General features: G+C 36.1%; 1 protein-coding gene across 9 annotated transcripts in view; it reads left to right on the top strand.

Annotated features, from left to right (window-relative positions):
* Positions 1–12,167, top strand: part of kif21b (kinesin family member 21B) — a 123,630-nt gene that overhangs the window by 76,022 nt on the left and 35,441 nt on the right. For all 9 annotated transcript variants that reach the window (XM_052568351.1, XM_052568342.1, XM_052568346.1 and 6 more), the window contains exons 7-15: positions 1,778–1,893; positions 3,660–3,855; positions 6,380–6,569; positions 7,579–7,642; positions 7,733–7,945; positions 9,245–9,386; positions 10,427–10,574; positions 11,280–11,468; positions 11,677–11,876. In XM_052568351.1, coding sequence (XP_052424311.1) covers positions 1,778–1,893; positions 3,660–3,855; positions 6,380–6,569; positions 7,579–7,642; positions 7,733–7,945; positions 9,245–9,386; positions 10,427–10,574; positions 11,280–11,468; positions 11,677–11,876 — 1,458 coding nt within the window. The remainder of the gene's footprint in view (positions 1–1,777; positions 1,894–3,659; positions 3,856–6,379; positions 6,570–7,578; positions 7,643–7,732; positions 7,946–9,244; positions 9,387–10,426; positions 10,575–11,279; positions 11,469–11,676; positions 11,877–12,167) is intronic.

The raw sequence follows: 12,167 nt of genomic DNA, 5'->3' as shown, positions 1-12,167 counted from the left end.
AATGACCGCCTCCTGTATGGAGAAACTATTCACATACATTGCTCAGGTGTGTTTTTGGCCCATTCTCTTCTGTGGACCTCTTCTATGAACTCTGATCTGTAGTTCTTTCCATCTGTTTTCTGTTGGATTCAAGATGATTGGCTGAGTGATTCTAGCAGCTTTCCTTTCTTTCTCTGAAACCAAAAGAGAGTTCCCTTGGCATTGTTTGGGATCATTGTATCGTTGGAATGTCCTTGTTTCATCTTCATCATCCTGGTAGATGAGAGCAGACTTTTATCAAGAACGTCATGGTACACTTTTCCATTCATCCTTCCTTCAATTACATGAATTTTGCCAGTTCCACACCATGATGTTTTTGGGGTAATGCGCAGTGCCATTTGACCTCCAAACATGGTGTGTATTATGGCATCCAAAGAGTACAATTTTTGTTCATCGGACCAGACTATGTTCTCCCAGTATTTCACAGGCTCGTCTAAATGTTGTGCAGCAAACTTTAAACAAGTTTCAACATGCTTTTTCTTCAGCAGTAGAGCCTTGCGTGGTGTGTGTGTACAGGCCACGGCGGTTGAGTGCATTACTTATTGTCTTGGACAACTCTTTGTTTCTTTGTACTCCTCTGTCAGATTTCTGCAGGTGTCATGGGTTTCCAGGCCTTTTTTCTCCTCCCTTACTTCACGTGTTCAATACTTTTCCCCTGTGTCATTCTACTTTACTACACAACTTAATTTCTGAACTTATTTGTTTTGCTTTTCTTTGAATGTATGGATTAGTTGAATTGTTACTGACATCTGGTGAAAATTTTATGACGACAGTACCTTTAGAAATACACTTACTGAGAAAAATGGTGACATTTTCAATACTTATTTTACCCGCTGTACTTATTTTACCCGCTGTACATTTTATTTACGTTTACTATACATTTTTAGTAAGTAAATTAATAGTAAATACAAATGTGTTTATATTATGTTTTGTTTTTACGTCTAGCCAAACGCTGGCAATTTTCAAAATGCTAAAATATTGGATTGTTTACATTTTTTATTTTTTTTGGTCAATATATAATTCCCACACTTTCATTTGTTGCTTCATAGGTTTGATGATTTAAGTATTATTATTATTATTATTATTATTATTATTATTATTATTATTATTATTATTATTATGTTTAAACTATATTTATGTTCAAATAAAATGTGGAAAATTTGTAAATAATTATAAATCTAATAAATTAATTAATCATGTAAATAATAAACTAGTTTTTTTTTTAATTTCATGGCTGTATTGACATTAAGTTACCAGTCCCTTTAACCATGAAATTCGAGAAAGTTCTCAGAACTAAGCCAACACCTCAACACCACAAAACTGGCTTCGTCAGGGATTTTCAAAGTCCTAAACTTCATTTTAATTGTGACCCGTTTTTTTTCAGCTGAGTCAAGTTTATCCATGTTAACTAAGGTGTGAAATTTATGTAGCATTAGTTCTGCACCCCTCCACCTTCATTACTGCACTCTCACTGTCTTTCTGGGTAAAGTTGTCAGAGTAGATGAAGGGAAGGAAAGGTAATTACATTGTGAGAGAGCTCTGAAGTAGAGCTAAAGACTGGAAGAAAGCCAAGAAGAGCCATTGTTCAGAGCCCAATAGAGCTCTATTGTTTTTAAAGCCTAGTCACTCATTTGTATGAGAGCCCATTTAAAAGCTTTTAATCTTAGATAGCAGCATGCGATGGAGCGTGACCGGGTCTCTCTCTCTCTCTCTGTGTGTGTGTGTGTGTGTTTGGCAGCTGGCCCTGGGTAATGTGATCAGTGCTTTGGGAGATCAGAGTAAGAAGGCAGGCCATGTGCCTTACAGAGACTCCAAACTCACACGCCTGCTGCAGGACTCGCTGGGAGGAAACAGGTAACGTCCGACACACACCTGAACACCACAAGTGTGGCATTCTTAGCAACACTGTCCAAATAAAAGACCTTTGGAGCAGAGCTGCTGTGTTGAGTTGCAAACACGTGTTTTTGTATCATACTAGGTAACTCCTTTTGAGTTTTATTGTTCTTAAATTAAGATAATTATAATTACTATAGATTAACAATACCCCTAATTTGTGTTATTTTTAGATATGTAAGAGATAATAACAGTAGTCCTGTTATGAAGCTATGAAGTTTTTCAGGTTGTGCTGAAGATGGCTTTGTGGACCTCCCACTGACTTCTATTGTTTTCAAGAAACTGACAATTATAGTTACTGTACCACACCTTTTACATGACACACTGTACACCCGTTATTGTTAAATGTGAAATAAGACATTGTTCAGTTTCTTTTAGTACACAAAAACAGCAAAACTTGACATGCACATACACATTTTGTTATATTTGACATTTTATGTTAAATTAGGATAATTTTAACTACTACAGACCTACTTCACTACTTTTAAGCCCACCTCTATTATGACACTTTTATCAGAATCAGAAGGGCTTTATTACCAAGTATGTTTACACACACGAGGAATTTGACTTGACTGGAGCTTCCAGTTCAGAAGAAGACATAGACATAGTGCAGACATACATAGGAATAACACAATACGGATGGAATATAACACTAATATACTTACTGCAGAATTTAAACAAGAAATTAAGATAATAATAAAAAAAAAAGATTTTATTTTATATATATAAGATTTTATAATAATTAATCTGTTAACATTAAAGAGATCCAATTAGGAATTTACGAGTCAGGGGACATGATTAATTGAAATTCTATTGAAATGTATTTATTTATTTATTATAATATATTATTAATTTTGTATTTTTAAATAATGAATCTCAGAAAATTAACATTGAGTAAGCAGCCCTAATTATTTCAGAATGTACATACAAGTCAGGGGGCATAATTAATTGGGATTGTTTTAAAATAATTTGTTTTAGATATTTATTTATTTTATACGGTAACTAAAAAATATGAATTTATATTTTTGAATAATCTCGGAAATGTTACATTAAATTGACAGCCCTAATTCATTCATAATGTACATACAAGTACAGGGGGAATGATTACTTTTTATATTTTATTGACATATATATATATATATATATATATATTTTTTTTTTTACATTTTAATATGCATTTCCAAATCACCAGTTACAGTAAATCAATATTACATTGACAGCCATAATTATTTAGTTCCCTATATCATACTATATCTTGAATGCTTTAACTTAGTTGAGACCGTTTGTCTGACACTTTTAGAGGTCTTAGACTGTCCATGCAAATTCACACACTTGTAAACATCACTGTGCACAGTGCAGTCATTGTGCCTTGAAGGTTAATGCATGCTAACAGTGCACTGCATCAATCTGCATGTAGGCGCAGCGCTGGGTCACTCAGCCCACAGTGGACGTTACAGGCTGCCTATATATTCTTCTGATGTGGGTTCAGAGGGGGAGTTGATTGAATTAAATATGAGGGACTGCAGACAGAGGGTGCTCCTTAAAGACATTCAATCCCAGCCGCTTACACAAAAATATGCGAGCAGTGTGTGCAGTCCATGAAAGCATGTTTGTGTTTATCTGTCATCTGTTCGTGTGTTTTATCTTTCTGCCTTGTGTGTGTGTTTGTGAAAGACCCTTATGAATTCTTTGCCGCTTGCATTCTCATCTTCCTTGTATCTGTCTAGTCGGACCGTGATGATCGCCTGCGTGAGCCCCTCTGACCGTGACTTCATGGAGACCCTGAACACACTGAAGTATGCCAATCGGGCTCGCAACATCAAGAACAAAGTGATCATGAACCAGGACAAAACCAGCCAGCAGATCAGCGCATTACGAGCAGAGATCGCACGCCTCCAGATGGAGATCATGGAGTACAAAGCGGTAAGGAGAAGGACCTGGAGGGTCGTGGCATTCTGGAGGAGTTAGTCTCCAGCAGGCATCTTTTCCCACCAACAAAAACCCTCAAGTGGGCAATTCAAATGGACAAACATTTACCCGCCTCCATATATATATTAAAAAAAAGTTATTCTGTTCATTTCAAAACTTTGTTCACTGAATGGCTGTCGAGCTCCTAATATTACAGAAAAAGTGCTCAAGTATTCCATACTATTCGTGCGCTAATTTCCAAGTTTCTGAAACAGCCCGCAAAAAGTAATTATTCGCAAAAAATCTCGCCCTCCACCAACAACACAATCTTGACAGTTTTTTGTTAAGCATCTTTAGAAATATTTGTACGAATTTCTTACTCACACATTAGCTTGAGGGTTAGGTTCAGTTGATAATGTTTTATCTTTAAATTGTACAAATTCGTATGACTCTGGTACGTTCGTATGAATTTGTACGAATTAGTACTCTTTTTGGACAATCTGCTCACACATCTCATGAGGAATAGCCTCACCTTCATGTTGACTTGTAACCTATCAATCATACAAAAGCATATGATCCTACACAAAGATGTACCTTATTTTCCGGACTATAAGTCGCACTTTTTTTCATAGTTTGGTTGGTCCTGCGACTTATAGTCAGGTGCGACTTATTTATCAAAATGAATTTGACATGAACCAACAGAAATGAACTAAGAGACATGAACCAAAAGAAAACATTTACCGTCTCCAGCCATGAGAGAGTGCCCTCTCGCGACTGTAGATGGTAATGTTTTCTCTTGGTTCTTGGTTCTAAATGAATGCGACTTATAGTCCAGTGCGACTTAGATATGTTTTTTTCCCTCATCATGACGTATTTTTGGACTGATGCGACTTATACTCATGTGGGACTTATAGTCCGAAAAATGCAGTATGATTTGTACAGAAAACGTCATCGTGAATTAGTTGTGAATTCGTTTCTTCTCCTTTGCACATTTACTCACACACTTCTAGAGTTTAGCTTTAGGGGAAGTGTTATGGGTTGACCTTCATGGTGATATTTTATCCTAAACATTTTGAGGGATGGGGTTAGTTAGTGTTGGCTCTTTCACGCATTTTTATAAAATTACTCAAACGCCTCTTAATAGCAGGGTAGATGATTTGGTTCAAAACATTTTTTATTATCCTGGTTGAAAGTCTCTTCACATCTCATGACTAAGTTTAGTGATTTAAATGTATTTATATCTGTGGAAGGTGAAGGATCATAAAATGTTCGTCCAATCATATTCCGCAGTATGATAACTACGATAGACTGTGCTTCTTGCCTGTAAATGTATGCATGTACAGTGCATTCATTGTGCTTTTGCAGCCCGAGAGAGAATGGAAAGCATATTTATTGTAATACTATGTTCTTCGTACTGCAATGTTTTCTCACCAGTGAATGAGACATGAGGTAATCTGACTCGCCATCTCTCATCTTGTCACTAGTTAGCCTCTGTTCGGTCTGTGCAGGTTCATGTAGGAGGCGTGGCTTTGGAGAGTGATTTGCAGGAAGGGTGAGATCTTATGCTTTTAAAGATAGCTTGCTAATGCTAGCCTCTCCTAAATTGGGTACCCCACCTTTAATGATTAGATTTAGGTTTGGACCATCATAGTGATGTTTTACCTACAAATCAAACAAATCATAGGATATTGCTCGGAAACATCCAGTTTGGTGGTAATGCATTGCCATGAATTGGTTGTGAGTTCATATGAATTAGTTACAGCCTCTTTTGGATGTTTTTGAACAATGTACTTGCACACCTCAATGGATGAGTTTGGGTCGGACCTTCATGGTTTCTTTTTAATCAACAGATTAATTGGATAACACATAATCGCAAATAGCACATTCTTACAATATTTACAAAATATTATATCATAATGGCTTGGAATAAAGACAGACGTTTTTGGGTGAATCTGAAAGACAGACTGACCAACTCGTTTGCGTTTTCAGGATAGCAGACGTATGACAACAGTCAGAATGATCTGCACAGCAGGAACCAGTTTACTGACTTGTCAAGATATCTTATTACTTGTTTAATTTACTACAGAAACAATTTGAGCTGACGTTGAAGCATCAAACAGCTAAACACTTCTCTGTTACGAAATCAAATAGAGGACTTGGGGAACATAATGAGTCAGGTGACCTTCGGTTATACCTACACTTGTTCTTTCTCCTCTCTCCTTCAGTGTCACCCAGTTGGTGCTCGAGCTGTTTATGTAATAAGTCCAGGGCGTTAGAAAGGGTGGGCTCCTGCATGATAACATGGTTCAGCTCATGGGATCGCGCTGGAGTTAATGGAGCGTAGCAGCAGCTTAGCGCCTCTGCCTGACCTGGATGATAAACGGCCGCCGGAAGAAGTTAGCGATTAGCCGTGATGGCTTTAAGAGCGTTGAGCTGCCCTGACAGAGAGACCGAGCATGAAAGGATTGGGGGATTGTTGCTCGGGTTGGATGGGGTCCGTGCCTACCTATCCATCTCACAGTCTTTGGATTTCTTTCAGGGAAAACGAGTGGCCTGTGAAGATGGATCCGACGGTTTTAGCGATCTGTTTCAAGAGAACTCCATGCTCCAAAAAGAGAATGACACTCTACGTATGCGGGTCAAAGCCATGCAGGAAACCATCGACCACCTCAACACTCGAGTCACCCAGCTGCTCACCAATGGAGTCAACCTGCTGCTCACTAAAACTGGTGAGAGACCTCCAGTGGGTGGAGAATTATGTGTCGATAGTACAGCCTTTTTTTTTTTAATTCGTTTAAATTTATCTGGACCCCTTTTTACTGGTGAGCCTAAATACAATTTTACTAAACAATTAAAAATAAAGAATCATTCTGCATTATACAGTAGGTTCTGTTTTTATAAGTGGATTCTGTGATTCCATTCCATTTTACGGCATCATAGAACTCATAGGGCCCTAATAGTAGGACTGGGAGATATTTATTACATAATCAGTGCAATTTTGTTGTTTATATAAATGAAACATGTATATTTAAATACTTTTAATGCATTTTTTATTTGACCAATAATTATTTGACCTTGGTCTTGGTATCCCAGCGGTGTCTCTGATGCTGCATAGGAATTATGCATTTCTGTGCAACACTATTAACAGCAAAAGCATTCTGTGTAATTTACTGTAAATAATCAGTAGACAAGCACTGCAAATGTCTCAGCTTAATAGTTTATTTAGTGGGATATTACATATTTTTCATAAATTATTCAACTCATTCTTGCATTATTGAGACTTGTATTAGAATAGAGAATTGTATTAAATATTAAACAGTGCCTAACATAATTTTACTGCTGAAAACTGTGCAATTTAGTTTTTTGAAACTCGGTGAGCTAGCTTTAATAGTCAGCAGTAGCAAAATCTCAAACTAGCACAGCTGATCAGTTAACCAGTGTGTCTTAACTAGGTTAGTTGGCCACTGAAGGTCTTTATTTGTTATTGTATTATTTCTTGGCATTTTAACGTTTCTACTACTTTTTAAAAGAGCTAATTCTGTTGACATTATTGAAAAGTTTATTTATTTATTATATTATTTGGTTTCACTTTCAAATTTTAATTATTCAAATATAGTTTTTGTCATTAAAAAATAGCCAAGAAAGCTGGCGTGGTTTAAAAAAATATATATAAAAAACAATCATCAGTTCTTCTTGTTGTTTCATTATTGCTGAATAAATCCGTCACACTTTGAACAGGTGAAACAAACGAGGAGATTGGCAATCTAATCCAGAACTACATTCGAGAAATCGAAGAGCTGAGGTAACGTGGTATTCTGCTCGTGACACGTTTGGATTTGAACTTCTTATCAGAGCAGTGTTAAACAGTGACTTGTATGTGTCTGGTCCTCAGGTCTAAGCTGCTGGAGAGCGAGGCCATGAACGAGTCTCTGAGGCGCAGTTTGTCTCGCCTCTCCACCCGCTCTCCACACCCCGCCTCTCCAGCACTCACTCTTGGCTCCTCCCCCTCTGTTTCCATGGATGCAGAGATGACCGATGTGATTCGTCAAGCCAAATTAGATGTGGAGAGGCTGAAGAAGAAAGAGAGAAATCAGAGGAGGAAGAGGTGAAGTATTTATTATTCTTTCATTTATTTGTTCTTTTTATTTATTTTTAAACTTTATTCGTTATGCATTTATGTGCTTATTTGTTTGTTTTATTTATTCTTTTTATTGATTTATTTACTTGTATTCTTGTATGCATTTATGCATTTATTCATTTTGATTTTATTCTCTTACTGATTATTTATTTGTATTTATTTATTTACTTATTCTTTTATGTATTTTTGTATTATTAATTTACTATTTTTTTTTTTTTTAGATTATATTAATATTTTGTTTCGTATTATTTTATGCTCTTATTCTTTGATGTATTATTTTTGAATTAATTTTGTATTTATTCTCTTATCTATTATTTATTTTTATTCTTTATATATTTATTTTATTATTTGCTCAAATGTCTTTGAAAAATTTTAATTTCTTTTCATATTCGTGTTGAAGGAAATGATACCATCATAGATAAAAACACATACACCATGGAAGATATGTCCGAATAGATCTTAACTTATGAAAATGTATTTGAGAACATTTTAAGGTCATATCTAAAAGGAAATGATATTGTCAGTCTACAGTATCCATCGCATATATATATATATATATATATATATATATATATATATATATATATATATATATATATATATATATTTATATATATATATTTTTTTTTTTAAATATATATATATATATAAACGAATTAATGCTATCAAATAAGTGATTAAACAGGAGACCCTGCTCCAGGATGTCTCAATCTCTTCTGATGGGAGCAGAGGTCTTGTAACTCATCCCGCTGATTGTGTATTTGGAAGACTTTAATATGCTTGTCCTGAGCCAATAAGAGGCTGTACAATGTGTCCGAATTAGATTTATCTCTGTGTTTGTGCCAGTATGTCCTGACCGACTCCAACTAAGGACAGCAAGCTGGCACAGACACAAGTATCTCTCAGTAAATGGTCCGTTATAATGAATATGACTACAGGAACGTCCTGCTCTCAGATTGGCTCTAATGTGGCCGTGATGGGAGAGAGACCAAGGGTAATTTGTGAACCCAACACTACAGAATTACTACTGGAAGTCTCAGCTGACCTGCAAAGGCTAAAAAGCATCTATCTCTCCACTGCATGAGTCCCTGTGGTGTGATTATATTACTAATAAATGATGTTTGCGTCCGATATTGGTGGAATTATGGCTGATGCCTTATAATTTAGTGTTCAAACTACTGTATGTCCTATTGATTACATCAGTGCTTTGTTTATGCATGTATTTGTCTATAGGAACTTTATTAATAGATCGCCATTTTTTTGCAGTCCTGAGAAAGAAAAAGGTTTGAAGAAGAGGGCCAAGCTTTATCCTCAGCAAAATGGAGAAAAGAGCGAGGATGGGCTGAGCAGGGAAAACGAAGAGCGAAGAGAAAATGGAGATGGAGACTCTGATAACGAACCTGAAGAGGTGAGAGAAAGGAGATTGAGTCATTATGTTCCAACCGGTCTGCTGTTTAGAAAGATTTGAGATGGATTTAAAAAAAAAAGTCTGTAATTCCTCTGAGGACAAAATCTGCATGGCAATGTTTTATGAGAATGAAGCAGTAATAATGCAAGTATTATGTTTTACAGCAGTGTGAATAAATATGAGAATAAAGAAGTTGAATATGATTTAAATTACACATTGCAGACAGTGATTTAATGCAAATGAAACTCTAAAATTACAAGAATTTTCTTAATTTTAAAATTGTAAATATTTAGTAACATTTTACAGCAGTTTAATGAAAATGGAGTTGGAAAATGAGAAGAAAATAATCTTGCAATAACGTTTTTATTTTTTGTGTTTTATGAATATAAAGACAAGGAAAAAGTATTTTGAGGAGAACCTCAAAGGAGTTTAAAGAATAAAATGTGATCAATAAAGCAGTATTTCATGTATTTCATGTGAATAAAAAAATAAGTTATTGCAAGAATACATTAATGCATGTAATGTATGCACATGCATTACATGTAATATTAAAGAAAAGGTTTTATTGTAGTGTTTTAATAATAAAATCATACAATTACAGAAATAAAGTAATAGACATAAAACTACTAGATGCACTGCTGCTTTTTTTCAAAAATATTAAGTTGTAATCTTACATGAATAAACCTGTAACATTTTGAAATAAAAATGATAAGGCATAATATATATATGAAAGCTGTAAAGCCTTCATGTATAATGCATTATAAAAGTAGTTTTGTATTGATGCATTGTACAATCTCATGAATTATTGTGACACAGTTAATACATTATAACATTTATCAATTCATTGTTACACTATGCATTTTAAATTCGGTTATTGTTATTTACATCAAGATGTAATGTATTACAACGCACATTATGAATAATTATAATGCATTATACGTATTATATGCATTATACCAAAGTTTTTAAATGGAATATAATAATTTTTGCTGGTTTGTTGAGTGCAAAAGACAGTCTTAAGGATTGATCTCTCTGTGCAGGATGGCATGTATCCTCTTCAGGAGGATGATCACGGCGAGAGCGGCTGTGATGAGGAGGAGGAGGATGAGGAAGAGGAGACCAGGGAGGAGGAAGAGTTCGACAGCGACGAGAGTCTGGTGGATTCTGACTCCGACTCAGACGAGAAAGGTGCATTCTGAGATGCGTTTATTCAAATTTCAAATTCAAATTTAAAAAGCATAATTTCTGTTAATTTCTCCTCTAAAGCCACAAGAGGGCGCATCGAACAAAATACTACTAATGCACGTTTCTTCAAAGCAATCAAATAACATGACATCTTGTGCATAATGTTTAAAATAATGTTTACAAACCATATATAATTAATTATGTTGCTTAAATAATAAAGCATCATGTATGTATATACAGTTTAATACTAAGGACCTTAATAAGAGGCATGTTTTTTAAAAAGTTGAACTTTTGCGTGGTTTTCTAAACCTTCGGCTCTCTTGTGCGAGACGCTAGTGCCGGAGTGATAGATGTCCCTTTAGAAAATGATAAATATGTGTTTCATATTGGTTTCAGTTTTTGACGTAAACAGCATCTTCTCCGCAATGATGTTCTCTTTTTCTGCAATATTTTGAATGATCAGCGCCACATCCAGTGGGTTTACCCTGATAGGCTAAAAAAAGTCATCATCATCGCATCTTGTGTGCCATTGATAAGGCTGCTTTACGCACACTTAAAATACAAATGCAATGTTTTTGCATTCAGATGTGGATTTTTATTTTTAATTGAACAAATATTTTTGTTGACAGCCCTAGCGTTTATTACAAACGTCCAGTCAGTACCTTTCATTCCCACTGACCTCCTGACCTGTGGCTCCTGATCTCTCAGTCAGCTTACAGGCCGATCTAGCGGACCTGACGTGTGAGATCGAGATTAAGCAGAGACTCATCGATGAGCTGGAGAACAGCCAGCGCCGGCTCCTGACGCTGAAGAGCCAGTATGAGGAGAAACTGATTCTGCTCCAGAACAAGATCAGAGACACGCAGCTGGAGAGAGACCGCGTGCTGCACAACCTCAGTGAGCGTCCGCCAGCTTCACAGCCTTTTGTTGTTTGTGATGTATTTCTGGTACAAGGCAAAAGGCCAAAAGTATATGAATCGGTGTTAACCCTTAAAATTAAAACCCAGTCATCATTTACTCACCCTCATGCTGTTCCAAACAAAATGATATTTTTTTGTCTTTTGGAGTGTAAACGATTCTTCCTTCATTTTCTGTGTGATTTCAGTGTCCATGGAGAACTACACTGAGGAGAAAGCCAGTAAGATCAAATCGGAGTATGAGAAGCGTCTGAAGGAGATGAACCGAGACCTGCTGAAGCTGCAGGCCGCTCAGAAGGAGCACGCGCGTCTGCTGAAGAACCAGAGCCGCTACGAGAGAGAGCTCAAGAAACTGCAGTCTGAGGTGGCCGAGATGAAGAAAGCCAAGGTGAGAGCCGGAGCTTTATTTTTAGAAACCCGCTGCCCCCTTGAGTCCATCAGGAGAAAAACTAAACATTTCATCGGTTTCATCAGCTGCAGAGGTAATTGCGACTGAAGACACTTACAGTGTCTAACTGTTATTTTAAGAGTGTAATTAAATTACCAATATTCAATGAAAGTAGCTGATCCCTCAGGTATAGAGTGTGTCCCAGTTTGCATGAAAGTTTGTATGCTGATAGTGGGGAAAGTACCTGCTATTTTCAAGTATAGAGAGAGACTAATGTTCAAAAGTTTGGGG

This window comes from Carassius gibelio, chromosome B11, assembly GCF_023724105.1.
Source record: "Carassius gibelio isolate Cgi1373 ecotype wild population from Czech Republic chromosome B11, carGib1.2-hapl.c, whole genome shotgun sequence".
Taxonomy (NCBI): domain Eukaryota; kingdom Metazoa; phylum Chordata; class Actinopteri; order Cypriniformes; family Cyprinidae; genus Carassius; species Carassius gibelio.
The sequence above is the reverse complement of the archived record's forward strand: the minus strand, read 5'-3'. Positions and strand labels throughout refer to the sequence as shown.